This window comes from Poromitra crassiceps (genome assembly GCF_964638095.1).
Source record: "Poromitra crassiceps genome assembly, chromosome: 17".
Classification (NCBI taxonomy): domain Eukaryota; kingdom Metazoa; phylum Chordata; class Actinopteri; order Beryciformes; family Melamphaidae; genus Poromitra; species Poromitra crassiceps.
Window position 1 is genome coordinate 2,488,472 of NC_139635.1, and position 22,464 is coordinate 2,510,935.

At 44.3% G+C, this 22,464-nt stretch overlaps 1 protein-coding gene across 2 annotated transcripts in view; it reads right to left on the reverse strand.

Moving 5' to 3' along the window:
- LOC310791722 (dnaJ homolog subfamily B member 6-like) overlaps positions 1-22,464 on the reverse strand; it is a 73,705-nt gene that overhangs the window by 12,694 nt on the left and 38,547 nt on the right. The window contains exons 6-8 of one of the 2 annotated variants that reach the window (XM_083653376.1): positions 22,213-22,359; positions 20,330-20,534; positions 18,055-18,125 (exon numbers count right to left, since the gene is read on the reverse strand). In XM_083653376.1, coding sequence (XP_083509502.1) covers positions 18,055-18,125; positions 20,330-20,534; positions 22,213-22,359 — 423 coding nt within the window. Of the gene's footprint in view, positions 1-16,886; positions 18,126-20,329; positions 20,535-22,212; positions 22,360-22,464 lie in introns of those variants that run through there. The other variant, XM_083653377.1, reaches the window with a different exon arrangement.

Sequence of the window (22,464 nt, forward strand, 5' to 3'; positions counted from 1 at the left end):
TTGGAGAGGAGGTGGAGCCTTGAGCAGGGAACTACTGTAACTCACCTCCAAGCAGACGAAGGCAGTTACATCGCTATGAAGGATCCTGTTTTGATAAAGGTTCTTCAGGTGGGCTCACAAGGGCACAATCCCCATACTAGTATTATCCAGCAAACTACTAGGGCTGTGCCGATTCCCTTATCTGCCGATTCGATACTATCACGATACTTGGGTGCCGATTCGATATATATTGCGATTCTTAACGGAACACTCTGCCCATTTTCAGTTATTGAGTGTTAAAGTGTGGACCAGTGACATCACTGGTCCACACGAACTCAAATTAATAACTCATTAACTCAAATCAACTCTCAATAACTGTCAAACTAGATGAATGACTTTAGTTTGACAGTTATTGAGAGTTGATTTGAGTTAATGAGTTATTAATTTGAGTTAGTGTGGACCAGTGATGTCACTGGTCCACACTTTAACACTCAATAACTGTCAAATTAAATGACAGACTTCAAAACAGTTTACAGTTTTCTGATATACTACTGATGTTCTAATGATACAAAGCTGGTTGAAAATGGGCAGAGTGTTCCTTTAAGTATTGGGATTCTACGATTATTCGATATTACGATTTATTGCGATTGTTGTTTCTTTTTTCTTTTCTTTTTGCAGTTTGTTTGCTTTTTTGCACTAGAACATGGGAGAAGTTGAATCATACACTTCTAGAGACTGTATATTATATCATGAGTAGGGCTGGGTGATATAGTTAAAAAGTATATTGATATAACATCTTTCATATCAGTCGATATCGATAATTATTGATAATTCTATTTACCCGTTTTTATTCATAAAAAACATGAGAAGAAAAAGGTTGCATTTAGCCACTTTATTTTGAACCACCTTATTTTCAAGGCACACAGGTCTAATTTGTCACACACACACATACATGCTCTGAGTGCAACTGCAAGCAGTAAATTACAGACATGGTGACGTTTGACTTTGATGACAGCCTAGCGTTGCCAGCCTTCTAAAAAAATGTATTTCAGGGTTGTAGGGTTAACGTTAGGTGAATCAGAGGTGTGGAAAAGCCTGGGTTTTGCTTTGACTTGCTTAACTACAAATATGCCATAGGCTTATGTAGGGCTGGAGGGCGACAGCGCGCCGTTGGTTGGGCGAGAAAAAGCCTCGCCTGGCTGAAAATGCGGTACATTTCTCCATATCAGTTTTATATACCCATCAAGACTCCGCCCAAGCAGAAGACAAAAAGTCATAAGCTGTGTGCTCAATAGATGACACAATGAGTTATTCCTGTCCCAAAGTACAAGTAAAACCTTTCCAACAGTTCAACTTTGTCTCTGCTCACAGAAGTGAATTGATCTGCGGATGTCCCGCATTCCGTAAAGTAACGTTGCAGACGTCCGTATTTGTGAAATTTGTGTCTTAACATTAACGTTAATTTCCTGGGCGCTTATTAATAGAACACATGTTAAAACGTTACGTTAACACAAATTGAAACTCACCCACATCAAATTCTTTGTAACACCGGGTGAGATGAAACCATCGCGTCACTAGCAATGCCACCATTGTCAAGGGATATGATTAGCTGTGTATGAGTGGGGTGGGTGCACTCGGAGTTTGTCTGTTAAATGATTGGCTGTGTCTGTGTCACTTGTACTAACAAGGTACATGATTGGCTGTATGAGCCACGGAGCAGTGGGAAGCGCTCTATAATGTGCTGGATGAAAGTGGTAACATTTCATACATAAACAGAAAAAAATGACGCGATTATCGATTCTGGAATAAAAGATGGATTCAAAAAATCGTGACATTAAAAATCACGATGTGAATCGATTTTTCCCCCCACCCGTACAAACTACACTCCACACATCGGCATCAATACAACACAGTTCAGAAACAAGTGCCACCCACGTAGTCCAAAGAAACCACCATAAATTGTAAAATTCAGACACTTTTCAGTGAAAGGCGAACGGGTACTGCAAAACAAGCATTGACGAGCAGGCGAATGGCAGACGAGTCCACCGCATTAGGCCGAATTCAGACCCCGGCCCCTCCTCGAAATGGAGAAAATGGCTGCCTATTGCATGTAACTTGGCAGAATTTCTAGCCCATAACTTGGGCAATTGTATGTAACATACAAAACAAAGCAAATGATAATGTCTAAGAATGCAAAGAAATGCAACTGGCTCGTTAAAATCGCATTCCAGGATAACGTTAGTTAACGTAGTTAAGGGCTGCCTGGGGCTCTCACTTGCCTAGCGCCACAACACGCTGAATCCCACTCGATTTGGGGGTGGAACACGGCAGGATTGGCCAAAGCCAAATCGGTTTGTAAATCCGTGACAGAATGCGTGACAGAATGAGAGGACAATGCCAAATAACGAGGCTGTTAGGATGACGTCATCATTCCTACTTTGACGTCGTCATTCCTACTATGATGTCATCGATCACTGATGATGTCATGATTCATAAGTGTCTTTCATGCCTTTCGCTGGTGATGTCATAACACAGGTGATGTCATATTCGGGTCTATAAGGGCCTGCTCCTGCAGGTCCTGGCCAGTGATTCATAATCCAGACTCACATCAAGGATCACATCAATCTCTGCAACCGTTCCCCAACCTCGAACAAGTGCAGACTCAGCTATCAAGTTCCACAACACCCCAGCTTCTCAAGACTTCACTTACCAAGTTTGCCTTGGCCATCAACTACCCGCGAATAGATCCACATGTCTAACTCCGATCCTGACAGTATGAATCACTCAGAAATGGATTTAGCGGATAGATTTCCACCGATCAAGGAGGAAGACCCTTGGTGGGTGCGAGACCTGCCTCCAGGTCTCGCACAGGGGTTTGTAACAATACTTGAGCTGATTGCCCAGCAGGAAAAAGCAATCCAGGCTCTGGCTTCCGAAGCCGCTGATCGGCACGCCCTCTTGATTGGCCGGCTAGATCGTCTCGACGGACTAAACCCCCCTGAGGGTGTCATTCCGCAGCCCCAGCTTCTGAGCTGGGACTGCGAGTCTTGGGACTGGGTGTCATCCCCAGCCCCAGCTTCTGAGCGATCAGTCACCCCAACCCAAACACCGGAGGTTTCCAGTGCAGCCACGCCCCTTGCTCCCGCCGTGCCTGCTCCGCAGCAGCTGGTTGAGCCACAGCACGTACCCCTGCTGGGTGCTGCTGAGTATGGAGACGTTTTCAAGGAGAGGCTCGCAGGTTTCCTGCGGGCCGAGGGCATGACGGTGGAGGACCTCCAAAGGTCATTCCCTACTGCTCCCGTGCCTCCTATTCCTCCTGCCACTGCATCAGCTTCCGAGCGCACCCTCGTCCCGGAGGTTTCCAGACCCGCTGCCCCCCCACCTACCGCGGCCGTTGCTACTAGCCCTGCTTCCCGGCCGCCACCAGCTCCTAAGCACATACTCTGGGGGGAAGTTAGTGTCATCCCAAAGCGAAGGCAACCACATCTGAACACCAGCAGCCATCTGTACCGTGATCAGACCGGCAGGGTTCGCATCACACCAGAGGAGAGGCAGCGCCGTTTGGACACCCGGAGCTGCCGGTACTGTGGTCGAGCCGGGCATTACCTCTCCTCCTGCTCCCGGCGCCCAGTAAGTGGGTCCACCACTCGCCGGCCCGTGAGACTCTCAGCGGGTCAAGGCTCTAAGAGTCCAGCCCCGAAACCCGTACGGTCGGGCAGCGTTCCCTGCAGGACCCAGGAGTGGCAGTGTGTCTCCAAGAGGGTTAAGGAGTTGGAAAGGAGTGTCGATCGTCTCATTGAGAAGTTCAATCACTGCCTGCAGATCAGCTCCGTCCCCCCGCAGGGGGCCTCCGAGTCTGCTGGTCCTGAGGCACAACCTGTGGACCTTCCCCTCGCCGAGTCTGAACCCGTACCTCAGCAGCAGCCGATTCCAGTTCTTGACCCACACGTAGGTCCCAGCTTGACGCTGGGAGGTCCCCGTAGTATCGTCAGCCCTCGGTCAGGAGCAAAGAAGGGGCGTTTAAAGAAGGAGACGGTGGGTGTCCTGCCCAAACTACAGGTCGGGAAGGTAGGCCTCGCTGAGTCAGAGCCCCCTGTGGCTCTGCCTTCGGAGTCGGCAGACCGAGTCTGTCGGTCTATCTATGGCTTCGATATCCAGTATTAGGGAGGAGCACCTCCACTGCCTGACACCCCCTTTGGGGTCTAACCGCCTGCTGAGGAGCCCCTCCACCAGAACCTGCGGATTTTCTGTCTCCCAGATGCCATCCTTGATGGCCTCATTGGACGCCATGTGGCGTCCGTTGAGGGGAGGGTACTGTTAGGATGACGTCATCATTCCTACTTTGACGTCGTCATTCCTACTATGATGTCATCGATCACTGATGATGTCATGATTCATAAGTGTCTTTCATGCCCTCGCTGGTGATGTCATAACACAGGTGATGTCATATTCGGGTCTATAAGGGCCTGCTCCTGCAGGTCCTGGCCAGTGATTCATAATCCAGACTCACATCAAGGATCACATCAAACTCTGCAACCGTTCCCCAACCTCGAACAAGTGCAGACTCAGCTATCAAGTTCCACAACACCCCAGCTTCTCAAGACTTCACTTACCAAGTTTGCCTTGGCCATCAACTACCCGCGAATAGATCCACATGTCTAACTCCGATCCTGACAGAGGCCATCTCACGCCGGCCTAATTACAACAATAGACCATATTCACAGCGCGGCCATCTTGGAATGACGTCACCCGCTGGTTGGGAAGGCAACGAGACTCTCATCCAAAACCTTGTCTGAACATGGAGCAGTAGACCAAAAGTTTTAGTTCTGTCACACCAATTTTGTTTGATCACATCGATAAATGGGCAGATGAATGTGTACAGGATTAAAAAAAGGGTTACAGCAACCGGATCAAGTCTTATATCCACGATATTCAAGGAAGCCGACGCTCTAAATTGTAAACTGCAGTACAGCCTCGCACCACTGAGCACCGAACCGATACATCTGGCGCTGTGGAGCAGTTGAACCCGAAATGACACAGCTAAAGAAGGCTTTTCAAGGCAGATTTTAATTAACAATTAGGGGTGCTCCAAAAAAAACGATTCTTGAAAGGATCGCGATTCTTAATGCCACGATTCCTGGATCCATTCCCAACTCCCAAGAATTGATTCTTTTTTTTCTCAGTCCCTCCCCCCCCTCCGCACTGCTCCCCCACCGGCCATCGCCACTCATCCTTTTCAGGCTTCCGTAGTTCCAACTAAAAGGCTATGCTAACGTTAGTAGCTCTAACGTTAACTACAGTTACAGAGCGAAATATGGAATTATTTTTTGCTTACGTTACATTGCTGACAGTACAGAGGAAGCCCATGGACACAACATATCCCGTCTGTAAACGCTGTTTAAAAGTTGCGCAGGCGAAGGGAGCATGGATGGAAACTAAGGGAGCCGACACGTTCAGCCAGACCGATAAACATCCCAGTAACAGGTTAGCAAACATAATTACATTCCCTCAAATAAGTCAAGTCAAACGAGTGCTATTTCTTTGTGACAAGCAAACGTTTTTCACCATCAGCGTTTGATGAGGAAATGCGCTCAGTACGAGCACAGACCCTCTGCCAAGTAATGTTATTGAGTCATGATGCTGTGAAGTGATTAATATCTGGTTCCAAAAATATCAAAGAAATCACATTAACTTAAGTATAAGGGGACATCAGATCACGGTATACCATGTAAAAGCTTTACAATCAAATGATAATGATGTTTTTCTGCAAATTGCATAATTGAGAGGTTGATTCTGGCGCTCAATATTAGGGGTGGGCAATATATGGTCTTAGATGTTGGATATGGTGATATGGCATAGGCCTATGTTGTCTTTTCCTGGTTTTAAAGGCTGCAGTGTAGGCTAGTGACATTTTAAAGTAGAAAGTTATAACTCACTCACTTTTTCTATCTATCACTATCACTGTAATACTTTGGAAGTTGAATTTCAAGTTCAGCATTAATAAATGTGACCTTTTTGTCTTAGATTTGCCTTTGTGTATTATTGCAATATAAAACTACATAATGTTATACACTTGTTTACTGCTATATTTGGCTTAGCAGCACACAGTGGACTGCAGTAGATCCTTAAATCTCTCTTTGTAGAGAATGGATTCTAGATTCTTGAATCGAGAATAGATGAATCGAGGATAGATTCTAGATTCTTGAATCGAGAATCCTTGGAATCGAGAATAGATTCGGATCGTGACCCCAGGAATCGGAATCATATCAGATCGTGGCTTAGCCGGATCAGAGCACCCCTATTAACAATATGCGAAGAAAATGCAAAATGCCCCCCAAAAAAACTGCAGATTCCATTTGGACCTGCTGATAATATTAATTTCATGTTAACTGGTGTATTCAGAGGAAAGAGGGGGGAAGAGAGAGAGCATGATGATGCCAGTGCAGGGAAAGGAGGTGGTGACATGGAAGTGAGTGAGAAAAGGAGCAAATATACCGTAAATTCCGGACTATAAGCCGCGGCTTTTTTCCCGTTTTTTGGCCCCTGCGGCTTATATAACGGTGCGTCTTATCTATGGATTTTTTCAGAAAAAAAATTTCAAATACAAATAAAATCTCTCTTTTTTAGCACTCTTTCTACCTATAAATCCACTTCTGTTTTAATTTCCTCTGTTGCCCTCTTTTCACCACACCGCGGACACTGTGTGCACTGTCGAAATAAACAAAGGTGTTGTGTTATGTTGTTTTGTTGAAATGTTACGGTAATACGGTAAATGGGAGCTTCCTCAAACAGCCAACAATCCCCTCTGTGCGTGAACCCTTACATATGGTAATTACGGTAAGCAAAGTTCATCAGCCCGGAATCACAACAAGACAAGCAGTCTCTCTCTCACTTACCATGGGGAAGGTACGCAGAAAGTCACACGACGCAGCTTTCAAGCTGAAAGCAGTCGAACTCGCACTAAAAGAAACAAACAGAGCAGCAGCGCGTATCCTGGGCATCGATGAGTCAATGGTGAGACGTTGGAAGCAGCAGCAGCAGGAACTGTCTCAGTGTAATAAGACAAAAAAGTCCTTCAGAGGCCACAAAAGCAGATGGCCGGAACTTGAAGATTCCCTTGAGGACTGGGTGTTGACCCAGAGAGGAGACGGCCGAGACGTTTCCACGGTGCAGATCCGACTGAAGGCCAAAACAATCGCCACCGAGATGAAAATTGAACATTTCAGAGGTGGGCCATCTTGGTGCTACCGATTCATGAGACGAAAGGGACTGTCCGTCCGGGGGAGAACTACTGAACAACTCCCTCCCGACTACCAGGAGAAAATCACAAACTTCGGCGAATTCACACAAAGGAAGATCACGGAATATTATAGGAGTGTGAAAACATCCACAATCACCAACGGGTTCCAAAACGCTGGACTGCTGCGGGATGAAAAGGATGACGCCGCCACAGCTGGCGCTGAGGGCCGTCAGAGGCTTCAGAGGCTGTTCGATGCCGACAGTGATGAAGAGGAGTTCGTTGGTTTTGAGTGACAATGAAGGAGAGAGGAGAGTGGTTGACGAAGCCACCCTGAACCTGTTCGTTTCCGACACTGAAGATGAGGACTTTGGTGGTTTCAGTACGCAGGAAGAAGAGGAAGACGAGGATTAGTGACTTGACTTCTCTGGTTACAGGTTTGCTGCACATATACGGTAGCCTATTGTTGTGTGATTTTGTCTGGGGATTAGTGACCTGACTTTTGTTTTGTTTTGTTGAAATGTTAATAAATGGGAGCTTCCCCAAACAGCGATCTCTTTCCCGACATTCCTCTCTGTGCACGAACCCTTTCACATGGTAATTAAACATCAAAACACCCGCGGCTTATAGTCCGGTGCGGCTTATAGAAGAAAAAAATAGTCAATTTTGGTCCCGCGGCTTATAGACCGGTGCGTCTTATAGTCCGGAATTTACGGTAGATGGTTATACCATGGTCTGGGTGAATATTCGATTCTGATTGCAGGGTGTCCATTAATTTGTGATAATGTACATTGATAATGTACACCTAGCTAAGTAGTTCCAGTCAAATAGTCTGTCCATTGTTCATATCAATGCGCCAGGATCACAACAGAGCCGTTTGAGCTCTATACCACCGTTAAGGGTTATTATAAAACGGCTCTCTCAAATCAAGCAATCTGATTGGTTCACAGCCATTGTATAATTCCAGTAACCGAGTTCAATAACCCATGGCCATGGGTTATTGGTTGCCATGGCAACTCTCTTACTAAGAGAGTAATAATAAGGCTTACCTCAAATGACAACGTAGGAAAAAAAAATGGCGAGACAGCTGTCAGATCCTTGTGAATCGATCTTCGCTTATAACTTTACTAACACTTCACAGAAAATGATGTTTTGTACAAGAATAGATGCGGGCTAATGTCTTCTTTGCAAAAGAAAGGCTGTTAACCCCGCATTTAACCCCGCATTTAACCCCGTAACGTTAGTTGGTGTCGGCTTTGCAGAAAGCATTCAGCTTCTCAGCAAGCGCTGAGAATGCAGCGCTGCGGCTGGAGCTGCCTGTCGGGTCGGGGATTCCAGAAAGCTCTCAGCTACTCAGCAAGCGCCAGGATTGGCCAATGTCAACTTCAGTCTCCAGAACGATCCAATCAAATCACCCGCATGTTCTTGCGGTCCCGCCTTACAGTAGTGTTTCAACTGACTCTATCAGAATGACATGCCAGTCGGAGTCGGACTTATAGTATTATTATTATTATTATATTATCATACTTGGAAACCGTTTTATAAAAGCAATATAGCACTCGAGCTGCATGTGTTGTGGAATATATCCCCCTGCTCAGCAGTTATCCCACTCGGCAACACACTGGCTCTCATGCTATATTGCTTAAATATAGCACTTTTATAAGTTTAGAAAAAAAAAAAATTGTCAAAGTAACTATTTAGATTACCCGTGTGTGCTCAGTTTATCAAAAATAACGGCTATTTAGAAATTTGTCGTTTTCGGAGATCTGATGTTGTCAGCTGACAGAACCAGCTCTCAGCTGTCAACTGTCAAACAAGCTCTGTTTACAACTTTGCAGCAAGCCAGCCAGGCACTTTGCAAGAGCGCGCGCTGCCTGTATCACTGATACAAATCAAGTTGAAGAGGAAAAAGATGAGATCAACAAAAAGAAAACGAAATGGGCAGTTAACAGCAACACACAGAGACTTCCTTGTAGAAAACATACCTGGACTCCAACATAGAAAGCTTCAGATGGTTTTCAGTCTCCTCCAGCCTCGCACCACTTACGTCTTATAAGACCTGCAGGCGTTAACGTTATTCCCGGAATGCGAGTTTAACGAGCCATTTGCATGTCGTTGTATGTTTTGTATGTTACATACAATTGGCCAAGTTATTAGTTAGTATATGGGCTAGAAATTTTGCCGGACAGCGGCCATTTTCTCCCATGAACATCTTGAGCAGCCGAGGGGACTATTTTGTCTCAACTCATATCCAAAGTTATGAAAACTAGATTTTGATTGCAAAATGAATGAACATATAAATTAATGGTCTTGTTTTGTTTCTTTGGCAAGTGACCATGGTATAAGCGGGTTAATGGACTTTGAGGTGTCCATTATCAGAAATTAATGTACTTCGCGGAAGCAGTTCACGCCTCCACGTCATACATTAATTTCTGATAATGGACACCTCGTCGTGCATTAACCCTTACTTAAAGACCCCCTAAACGAATGTGTCAAGATGTATATAAAATACTTTGAATAATAATGTGTCTGATGGTTTTGCCCAAATTTTTTGTAATTATCTTGTTAAAATCCTTAAAATGACTTCCCCTCCTTCTCCTTCATTTAAAAATCCAAAGCAACCAATCAGGGTGATCTAGAACCTAACTAGCCAATCACAGCATAAAACACGGCCTTTCAACACATTCTCACTCCCAACACATGACAAAATGATGGCAAGAAGGCTTCCTGACAGTATATGACAAGTTGGGAGTGAGAATGTGTGGGGGCTTTAACTGCTGAATACTGGACAGGGATTGGCTCCAGGATTTGTGATGTTCAAGATTCAAGATTCAAGATTATTTTATTTATCCCAAGGGAAATTTGTCTTGGACATACATACGGCTGCTACATACAAAACAGTGCAAACCACAAGACAGTGCAAACATACAATTAAAGTGCAAGTGCATCATAGTTACAGTAGATGCTTATTATGACCCGAGTTTAGGAGACTAACTGATATGGGGATGAAAGAGTTCTTGTATCTGTTGAGGTATCGTTTTTTGTTTTTGATTGGGACTCTGTAGCGTCTACCAGATGGAAGCAGTTCGTATTCTATATGCAAGACATGGGAGGGGTCAGCAGTAATTTTCCTAGCTTGTCTAATTACAGTTTTCTCAAAAAGCATTTGGAGGGTGGGATGATTTCTCACCCCCATCACTTTCATTGCCGTGTTAACCAGTCTATTGATTTGTGATCTTGATTTAACTGATAAGTTGCCAAACCAAACAGAAATTCCATAACGTAAAATGCTCTCTATAACAGCAGAATAAAACAACAAAAGCACCCTCTGTCCGACCCCAAACACCCTGAGTCTCCGTAGAAAGTAGAGTCGCTGTTGAATCCTAGAGCATACAGAGTTCACATGGACATTCCACGACAAGTTGTCATCAATATGAAGACCCAGATATTTATATGAATGAACCTGGGCAATGTGGGCACCGTGGACCAGTGTAGGAGAATGGTCCCCCAGGTGCCCCGGATCGAAAATAATTTCTTCTGTTTTTTGTGTGTTTACAATGAGGTGGTGGTCCTCACACCATTGCACAAACTTAGCAACCTCCAAACTATAACTGGAAATATCTGTGTCTGTGTCTATAAGACCCAAGATGGCTGTGTCATCGGAAAACTTGATGATAAGAATTTTGGGGTGACTGCTTATGCAATCATCTGTGTATACTGTGAATAGCGGAGGAGAACTCACGCATCCTTGAGGGACACCTGTGTTGATGACCTTGGACTCAGATAGTGTCTGGTTCACTCAGACCTGTTGGGTTCTATTGGTTAGAAGAGAGTGATACCACCTGATGATATAAGGGTTAACGGACATCTGTCTGAGTTTACTGAGGAGGATGTGTGGCTGCAGAGTATTAAAAGCAGAGCTGAAGTCTACAAACAACAATCTGGCATAAGCTTTGGGGTTTTCCAGATGTTGCAGAATGGAGTGTGTTATGGTAAGTGTTGCATCATCAGTGCCACGGTTGTCTTTATAGGCAAACTGATATGAATCTAACTGACCATGTATGTTTGACTTCAGCTTCCACACCATCAGTTTTTCTAGACATTTGACTACAATGGAGGTCAGGGCTACTGGTCTATAATCATTATTTTCTTTGGGGACAGGTTTTTTTGGAAGAGGAGTAATGATTGCTCTTTTCCAAAGAGATGGAACGGTATGGGAGTCAACTGACCTTTGAAAGACAGATCTTTCGTCTTTCGTCTTGTCACAAATCATGCTTGGTGAAAACCGTTTCGCGGAGCTGCTTGTGACGTCACAAGCACGCGACAACAATGCTCCGCTTCAATGCAAAACAAAGCCAAGTTGCCGCCGTGTTATCGGGGGCTATTTATCGGCTAAAATGTCATTATTGGAATACTAATAATAACGCAAAATGGCCATATAGGCCGATAATTTATCGGTCCGATAAATATCGTGCATCCCTAAATGTTACCAAACCACCTTTTCACTGAGCACAGAGAAACCTTCCACTTTCAGCAGACGATTGTGAAAACAGCCTTCTAGTTCAAACGCTGCACAGACATCATTCAGCACAGTGAAGCTGAGACATCCAACTGAAGGAACAAGAAGAAAAGCTGATTTTTGACTTTAGGGGGTCTTTAACACATTGACTGCCAGCCGTTTTTTTCTTGCTGTAGATAGCTTCTGCCAGGGGGGTTTTTGAGGATTCTAGGCTCATTTTACAAGAGCCGAGGTTTCTCTTCTGTTACGACTTCGTGAACACCAATCATCTAAAAAGAACTAATAGAATGTGTGCTTTCTCTGTCTAAAAGAGTTAGTTTGTAGAGTTAGTAGTTATGTAAGCATTAGCAGTTGAATACAGCATGGTTTCAGCATCAGAAAAAATATTTAGAGATAAACGGCTTTTTGTGAAATTCGATAGAACAGTCACTTTAACCATTCATTTTTGGCATCAGTAAGACCTAAACAATAGTTTTGAACAGTAATTTCCTCCATAACAGCAGTAAACTTCCCTCTGCTCAACTCCTCCCTCCTGTGGGCGTTCTTTTTGGCTGCAGCGCCATGTCACAAGCACTTTCCTACCTTTGCAAATGCACTTTCTCATACTCTCGACCTCTCAAATAAATTTCTGAATAGAAATTAAATTACTCTAAATTATAGCGAAAAAGAAACAAAAAAGAATGGGTTGAAAATCCCATTCTAAAAGCCTTTTAGAATGGGATTTGTTTCCAATTTGGTGTCGGACTAGGGGGCAGTCCCCGCTTGTCAACAGTCTCATTGCTTTGCTGCTGCTGTGCGGGTGTGAGCCTGTCTGTGCGGCCGCTCTTTGAGGAAGTCTGGTTAGACTCGCTCGCTTCTTGGAGTTTTGGTTGAGGGCTTTGATGAAGCTTTTGCGATTCTGGTCATATTTATGCTGCGTGTTTCAAAGTGTGTCCCACCCGCAATCCACTATGCAAATCTGCAATCCCGCACCGCCAGCAATCAGCGCGAAATGAAAGCGCCTTCGCCAATCCACCTTCATGAGAATGGCTTCAGTCACACTGCTTTTTGCTTGCCTTCCTCTAGTCAGGAAAGCACTGTCACCACTTAGTGGGTCGGTGGAATGGGTTGTACACGTTGTACACGTCCAATACCTATATAAGAGATGTAAAAGGGTTCGATGCACATCCCACCGTCAAAAAAAAAAATCGATTTTTTTTGACGAGTCAACTCGTCGCTGGCAGTGAACAGCTGGATTGTGTTTGACGACTACACTCGTCGCTGGCAATCAAGGTGTTAAGACTGAATAATGACATCACAACAGTATAACCCTAACAGTGGCGGACTGCATAATCGGGCACGTCGGGCAAATGCCCGGTGGCCTGGCCTGGCCTGGCCTGCCAAAAAAAAAAAAAAAAAAAAAAAAAAAATTTGCAGGCCAGGCCAGGCCACTCACTGAACAGCAGGCCAGGCGCCGCCTACTGGTTTACTAGTGGTTTTATTACTTTATTCAGGTTTAAAGTGGGTGCATCTCATTGTAAAATTGGTCTTGGCCCAAATTGGGCTTCAAACGGCCCAAATTGGGCTTCAAACGGCCCAAATCGGGCTTCAAACAGCCCAAATCTGGCTTTAAACGACCCAAATCTGGCTTCAAACGGCCCAAATTGGGCTTCAAACGTCCCAAATACGCGCCGATACGCGCATCGGCCCGTATCGGCCTGGCCTGCTTGGTATCTAATGCCCGGCCTGAATTAGGATCCCAGTCCGCCCCTGAACCCTAATGTTAATTTAAAATGGGATATTCCTCTAAATTCCTATCTCTAGCTACAACACCCACCCCTCGATTCCAGGCTCTCTACCATCTTCCTATCCCTAGCTACTCCCACTACCCACCCCTCGAATCCTAAATCTCTACCACCTTTCTATCCCTAGCCACTCCACCTACCTACCCCTCGAATCCTAACTCTCTACCACCTTACTTCTTCAGCTTCAGAAGGATTTGGAGTCACTGGCATACACCATTGAAACGTGATTTAAAGTCACACGATCACTAACGTCGGGTGTATTTCACCCGATGCAATATACCCCATAAAACATACTTCTCGTCAAAATATCTTAAAGTACAACAATACATGGCAAATTGAGGTACTCTTCTTTTATTTTTCAATGTGAAATATCACAAAAAAACACACAAAATGTATTATGGGGGACACTATAAAAAATATGTAAAATTCGTGAAAAATGAGGTAATCGTTACTAAAAAAATCCCCAAAAAATAAAACAGGAGCTCCCAACTTCTCCTTTGGTCCACCAATTCATGGGACTTGTGTGGTGAAAATCACCACACAAGTCACCACAATAACCATAAACCTAACCTGAAGATATTTGACCCTCTATCACTAACGTCGGGTGAAAATCACCCGAACACGTAGCCGGTAGAAAAAACCATGAATGGGAGCAGGGAAATACACCTACATTCAATGACATCAGTGAGCATCCTGAAGGTACCCAAGGACCCGCCCACCTCAGACAGCAGCAAGACAATGAAAATCACGTGAATTCAATTGTCCGGGTGAAAATCACCCGACGTTAGTGTTCTAGGGTTAAGTCTGATAACCTCCACCCAAACAAGAATGGGACTATCCCTGCAGTGTGTTCCCAATCCTGTCTCCCATATCAAACTTCCAGTCAGCAAAATCCATACCCTACTTAGCAACGGTTTTTCCAGTCTCCCCCCCAGTTTTCACTATAGAAATAGGGGTGTAAACAGAAATAATATTTTGCCCATAAAACCTTTTTCCCCTGCTGCACCACCACCGACTTTCATTCGAAATTATTTTATTACCTCTAGACATCTCGACACACAGTGACAACCCGATCTCCAAATAATTGTAAAATAGCAACGTTTTGGACCAACGTTGCTATGTTACAATGTCGGCTCCAAAATTGTAAAATGGTAATGTTTTTTTTTCTGGGGGGTCTCCGACCCTGGGGACCCCTCTAGCCTAACCTCTCCCACCCCCCAGACCTAACCCTACCCCACACCCTAAACCTAAACTCTCCCCAGACCCTACCCCTAAAACATTACCATTTTACAATTTTGGAGCCAAAATTGCAATGGTAGTTTTGTTTTTTTTAAGACTATTGACAGCGCTGACTGAGCGATGATGTTTTGTAATATGTTCATAATAAAGGGCACAAAGTGGCACACAGTTTGGTTGCTCAAGATGATGAGAGAATCACTTGTTTTCTGACATTTTAACCTTATAGATTAAATTGGGCTCAATGTTGACTGTTTTCTGAGTGTTTTCTTAAGTGATGTCATAAGGGTACACACGCACACACACACACACACACACACACACACACACACACACACACACACACACACACACACGGAAGCATTGTGACAAGACTGATCAGTGATGTCATAGGGGGGCACACACACATGATGTCATCAGTGAGATGATGTCATCAGTGTGATGGGAGTATAAGCAGGTAGAATCGGGAGGAACCAGACTGAGTCGATGGCTTCCGCCCCTAGCTGGGCTGTATGAGTGACCTGACGGAGCCGGATTTCTTAATTAGGTGATTGCCCTAATTACAATGTCATAGAGCAGGCGAGGCAGCAACACACAGTGGTCATCAGTGATGTCAAAAGAGCAAGTGAGCTACGGGCGAGGCCGCAAAACTAAAAAATTAACTACTTTAAGTAAATTAAGTACTTAAAAATTAACTAGTCGACAGGGAAATGAGTCGCTTTGGAACATCCCTACAAGAAAAGCAGGAAAAGGCCCATGATTAAAAAGTGTATTGCATGTCATTATTGAAAACACCACGCAGACAGAGGTGCAGATCATGCAGGACATTATTGCGGTGTAATCACAGACATGGTTAGTGTTAATGTGGCACAGATAGTAGAGATGGCAGAGAGAAAAGGAAGGAATCCTGGTTAAGCAAAGCAGTTCAAATCCCAAATTAACTACTACAATTAACAATGAAAAGATGATTTGAAATCTAATCTAAGACAATTGGATATAAAAAAAAAGATTGTGGATGACTGGACTGATCCAATGGGCTCAGGGGTCTCATTTATCACACGCCTGCATGCAATTTCCCTGTTCAATTGATAATCAGTCTCAGAGCCATATAATAAAAGAGTTGAGACATCTCCATTCACTCCAATGGACCAGTGTTTTACCTCACAAAGTTCCAGGAAGTAAGCTTCTGGATTAAGCAGCACTGTAGAGTTGAAGCACTGTGATGTACTTTGAAAGGGTCAGACTTTTAAAGAATCAAATTGTACATTTATCAGCTTTATTTTATGCATTTATGCATGCGAGCCCTCTTCCTGGCTATAGACCCTTCTCACGGGGGCCATTTTGTGTTGAAAAGGCAGGGTAAACACAGGTGCAAGCAAAACACTAATGGGGGTTTCCAAATTCCATGATTGCAATTTGGAAACCCTCATTAGTGTTTTGCTTGCACCTGTGTTTATTCTGCCTTTTCGACACAAAATGCCCCCCGTGAAAAGGGTCTATTCACTGGCGACATGTCATGCATTTTGGACCTCGGCTGGCTCCACTCGTCACTAGATTGCTCTGATCAGGCTCATTTATATGCGTCATGTAGTAATTGGCATTGACAATTCATGGTTGGATTGGGGCGGAGTCACATGTGGAATGTCCCAGTTGGACTGTGATTGGTAATGGGGTAATCGCCTCCAGCAGGTGTGGGCACATCTCCCAAAATGTGCTTAAGGGTCAGAATTGACTTAAATTATTGGCCTAAGTTGTCTTGTTTACCGTTTTTTTTTTTTACATCAGTACTTATACGTGGAATACATTTGCAAGATGACACTAGATTGTGACATACAGATTGGATCGCGTAGACAGTTACTGGACAAGTTAGTCATAGTTTTAGTAGGGATTCTAGGCACAGATTGATAAATGAGACCCCAGGTGTTTACTGTATTAAGAGCAGTTGATTTGGGATGAGGGCAGATTAAAAAAACACCACCAGCCAGCTCAGACGTCAACGTCCCAAAACAGGATATGACATCAGATTTAAACAGGAAGTCAGATTTATTGTTTACAAAGTCACAAAATGCCTTCAGTGTATCACATCTCATTTATAGACCCACTTCCTTCATCTGTGCATCATAATGCAGCATTAACATTAAGACTTGAACAGTAACTGGCGTACATGCTTATTAAATAAACAAAAAACACACTCGTATTAGAACATATAAAATTGCATAACACATTTTTTATACAAAAAAGTAATTGTTACTATGGGAGGTTAGACAAGCCGTAAACAGAGGGGGAAATTTAGTCAAAGGAAAAATGTTAAGTCATTACCCATAGCTTTTTTTTCTTTTTCTTTTTTAAGAAAATACAGTTCAACACTAAATTTTAATATCCAGATGAAAAAGCAGTCATGCTTTGTTTTCTGAATGCAGTGTGTGTGTGTGTCTGTGTGTGTGTTTGTGTGTGTGTGTGTGTTGTCCATACACTTTTTGAAGCAATGTGCCCATGGACGGAAAGAGCGAGAGAGCAAGACAGACAGACATGAGAGAGAGTACCGCAGGGATGATGTATTTTCGTAGGCCAACCCAGAAGTCAGTGTACTTCCAGTCCCCTCGTCTCAAAGGCAATGAGATTTTTGTATTGGGGATTTAGGTTCAATGCATGAAATAAGGTCTGTGATTAACAAAAGTTTATGAAACAGCGACGTTTGTGTTCAGCACGATAATCTTCACAAACGAGGAACACTTTTATGACTTTCACTGTTTCATAAACGTTTGCTAACCACAGATCTTATTTCAGGCATTTCAACTAAATCCCCATAGAAAAATCCCATTGACTTTGAGACGGGGGAACATCCAGGTCTTAAAGACTCATTCCTGCGGTATTCTATCAACAGAGTGCATACAGAGGACTCAAAGAGGGAAAGACCTCTTCTTCTACACATAACAACATTGTGGTCCCAAACACTTTTTCTAACACCACCACCCCCTGAGCCAAAATATAACCACAACTCTAAATGAATGCATAAATTAACAAAATGCATAGAAAAGTTTGTATCTACTTCAGCAGATTTGATCTGTTAGTTGAGAAACAAAAGCTTGTTGGGAAAGGAGGCAAGGAAGATAAGAGGTTAAAAAAAGTATGTACATCTGAAACAACAGTATAGCACTATTATAGCGTTGTTTTGTTGTTGCTTTTTTGTTTGTTTGGAGCAGTTTGTTGGTATGTTTGTGCTGAAGGTAGAGAGGAGGTAAGCGTCTCCAGCGGAGGATGTGGTTACTTGTTATCCAGGCGCAGCAGCTGTTCCTTACCATTGACGGTTAACGACCGCAACTGTCCATCCTCCTCCACCTCAACCCGCTCCTGACCATTCTCCACAATTCTGCAAGAAAGGAAAGGAAATGAAAGAAAATGAACAAAACTAGAAATAACCACCTGGCGGTTGTACAGTATGCCTCTGCCAACAAGTCAAGTGAGCAGAAACATCCATGTCTGACTCATACAAGCACAAATACCTTGAAGCCCACAGGGCAGTGGCATGGCCATTCAGCTTTATGGCACTTTAGGCAATGTTTGGGAGTACCTCAACAACACGGCTAATCGTTTCCAGCATGGAAAATGGTCCTACCCCAAAACCACCCACATACCCCGGCCCACCCCTTTAACCCCAACTCTCTACTCGCTATGGCCCACATTCCCTAGCCCCGCCCCTCACTTTGTAGAAAGGTTTTAATTAATCTGGGTCAGAGCCCCCTTACTTACCTTACTGACTCTCTATGACCTTCCTATCCCCAGCTATGGCCCCTTTAACCTAGCTCTGCCCCACTTCCTTGATGGAACGGGCGGATGTGAGGTCACAGTGACCTTGAACTTTGACCACCAAAATCTAATCAGTTTATCCTTGAGTCCAAGTGGACGTTTGAGCCAAATTTGAAGAAGTTCCATCAAGGCGTTCCAGAGATATTGCGTTAATGAGCATGGGACGGATGGATGGACAACCCAAAAACATAATGCATCTGGCCTCCGGCCACAGTTATCGCCAGCGGAGGCATAACAATATAAAAGTCCACAATTTCTCTGTGATGAACTGTGTTGTAACGCTAAAGAGTACTTTTCAATTAGCGGTCAACACGCAGTGCACTGCAGAGACTGTCCTAATCTGTCTGTCTCTCTGATCTATCTGTCTCTCTGCTGTCCTAAACTGTCTGTCTCTCTGACCTGTCTGTCTGCTGTCCTAACCTGTCTGTCTCTCTGACCTGTCTGTCTGCTGTCCTAACCTGTCTGTCTCTCTGACCTGTCTGCTGTCCTAATCTGTCTGTCTCTCTGACCTGTCTGTCTCTCTGACCTGTCTGTCTGTCTCTCTGACCTGTCTGTCTGCTGTCCTAACCTGCCTGTCTCTCTGACCTGTCTATCTGCTGTCCTAACCTGTCTGTCTCTCTGACTTGTGTATCTGCTGTCCTAACCTGTCTGTCTCTCTGACCTGTCTATCTGCTGTCCTAACCTGCCTGTCTCTCTAACCTGTCTATCTGTCTGGCTGAATGCTGTCCTAACCTGTCTTGTCTGTCTGCTGTCCTAACCTGCCTGTCTCTCTGACCTGTCTGTCTGCTGTCCTAACCTGTCTGTCTTTCTGACCTGTCTGTCTGTCTGTCTGTCTGTCTGCTGTCCTAACTTGTCTGTCTCTGACCTGTCTGTCTGCTGTCCTAACCGGTCTGTCTCTCTGACCTGTCTGTCCGTCGTCCTAACCTGTCCATCTCTCTGACCTGTCTGTCTGTCGTCCTAACCTGTCCGTCTCTCTGACCTGTCTGTCTGTCATCCTAACCTGTCTGTCTGTCTGTCTGCTGTCCTAATCTGCCAGTCTCTCTGACCGGTCTGTCTGTTCTAACCTGCTCCGTGCATCAGTGAACAGGCTGGGTTACATGTCGCTTGTTTGAAAAATGGCTCTCCTCGGCTCTATTCTTGCGCAGCTCTATTCACAACTCCACCTTCAACATTTTTGGGACGTGAGGGTCATGCTGCTTCCCAGTATTGGACATCACTTGTAGGATATTTGGACAATTATTTGCGCTCCATAAGCCAGAGCTCGCTCGCTGTATGTTCGAAAGAGGTGTTAAGATCTTTGCAGATCTTTGTTTTTTTCCCATCATCCGAAAACATAGACGGGTTGTTGACCGATGTGAAAAAGGCAGAAAATCAAACCTGTTCTGAAAACTTATCGGCTATCGACTTTTACCCGCTACAAACTATCATTATTATACATCGGCCATTACAGATCCACTATCACCTCTAGAAAAAGATACATTTGAATGTAGAACTTTCTCTCTCTCCCTTGTGTTGTTGTCCTTTGTTGTTGATGCTGTTGATTTAAAAATGGAACGGCTTGCATTTTACTGAGTCCCATTGCATCGTATCGCATTGCATCGTATCAAAACTGGGCTGAATTTAAAAGCAACGGAAGGTTGGTGCTTAGATTGTGACTCTCACACATCGAACCCGAATGGAGATGCATATCAGATGGTCTCAGAAGGAGAGAAACAGCCCATCCATCCCATTGATTTGTAATGAGATGGCCGACTTCCTGTCAGCTACCTTTTGGTGGTGATCTTCCTGCCGTTGACGAACTTGGTGGAGGTGGAGACGGAGCGGAAGTTGCCCATGCTTCCTCCACCTCCTCCACCGCCTCCCCCGAACGAGGAGGAGGAGAAGGAGGTGAAGCCCCCGCCTCCCAGGTTGCCCATGCTTGTCATGTGGCCCATGTGACCCATGGAGCTCATAGGACCAAAAGAACCAAAGCCTGAGATGAGGAAGAGACAATACAGACAAGTTGGAATAAGACAATAGGCGGGTTTCCATCCACCTGTTTTTATGCAAATTATGACTCCAAACATATTAAAAAAAAAAAAAAAAACTTGGGGGAGGTGGAAAAGTTGACGTATTGATAACAAGTAAATGTGACTAATGCAGTGGAAACTGCATTAGTCTCGTTTAGCACTCGTTAGCACTCGTTTAACCAAACCCCATTCAAAAACATGCAGTTTCCTGTTACCTTGCTGACTGCCAAAAGTTAAACCCCGACCGTAAAAGGCTTGTTACTATGCTTGTTACGAATAGGTAGGCTAGAATGCCGACATGTCGACATGACTAAATACACTTGTAAGGTAAATAAGAAATGCATTAGGCACAATTAGAAGGTTTAAACCGCCCACTGCTGTGTTTTATCAGAAGACTGTACATTTTATTCACCTACAGTAACTGCCCCGTGGATTATACATTATGTATGCCGAATTGAAGAGTGGCACCTGGTAATCCATTTCATGGTGTAGCATTGTGGATTCATCAAAAAGACTTTAATAGATGTTTTTCATTTTCACTGCCAGCAAGACAACAGTGTGCCGTTCCGGGTTTTAATCAGTAGGCAGACAGCACAACTGACTGCGTACCAACTCCTAATAGCCAGTAGTGCAGTGTTGTGCATGAACGCGCTAAAAGAGCACCGCTCATTGAACAAGCTCATATTTTGGTGTGCCGAGCGCAGCCTCTTGCAAATACATGAACGTGAGCGTTGTTAAACACCTGCGGGAGGGAACGCCGCCCTTATTGTTCTCGCTCTCTTATTGTTCATTGTGTTTGCATGCGTGTGGTAATTACATAAGAAGAAAAAATGGTTTTGTTGTCATTTCACCACACTGCGTCTGTCTCCTCTGCTCTGCCTATGGGGGCGGGGGGCTCAGACACACAAGCTGACTGACACACAGCGGTGAGCCTGTTTTTGGGTTCTGTCAAGACAGCAACAGTTTACGCAGACTAGCAACGGACAAATGCCGCAATTTACTTTCAGAATAAAGGTTTTAAGATTCTCACCTTTGTAGAAGAAATTTATTACAATGAACAAAAACAGCAAATCTTGTATCAAAATACTGATGTTAAGATTACACATGGAGTGAAACTGTGGCTGTAAATCACTACTCAAAATTAATATTAAGATTAACATTACAATTAGAGTTTTATTTTGAAGGCCCTAAAGTGGAAGAACTACTTTTACATTCTGGCTGACTTGATGCTCATGCACTAAATGATGAAAAAAACTAAAAGGGAAATTAACTGCTCATGAGCTGAACTGCTCATTTGTTGGGACTGTGAACTTAGTTCAAAATTCAAAATTGTGAAATATGAACGTGAACTAGTTCAATTTAATCTGTGTGAACTTGAGCTAGCTCTTGAAGTGTGAACTTGCACAACCCTGCAGTACTGGATGGAAACGTACATAATTTCGCCTTTTTTTCCTCAACGATTTTCTGGAAATTCAGTTGAAATTTGCGATACATTTGGATGGAAACCAAACTAATAATTCAGAAAAGTGGTGGTCGTTTGCAACAATGTATGTGGTCTTGTGACATTTGTTTCAGCTTGTGTGATTTGCAAATGGGAGCAAGGTTTTGTGAGTTTCACTGATTCCTTGTTGTATTTCTGACCTTGGTCAAATGGTGAGAAGCCAGCACCAAAGGGAGGGAAACCACCAAAGCCCCCAAAGAACGGCCCGCCTGTCCGGCTGCGACTGACCCGACTCTGGTGCCGCCGGCCTCCACCGAAAAATGGATCATCACCAAACGGATCTCCACCTGGAAGAGAGGGGGGAGAAGAGGGTCAGGAGGGGAGAAGAGAGGGGAGAAGAGGGGAGAAAGAGAGAGAGAGGGGAAGAGGGGGAGAAAGAGAGGGATGGAGTG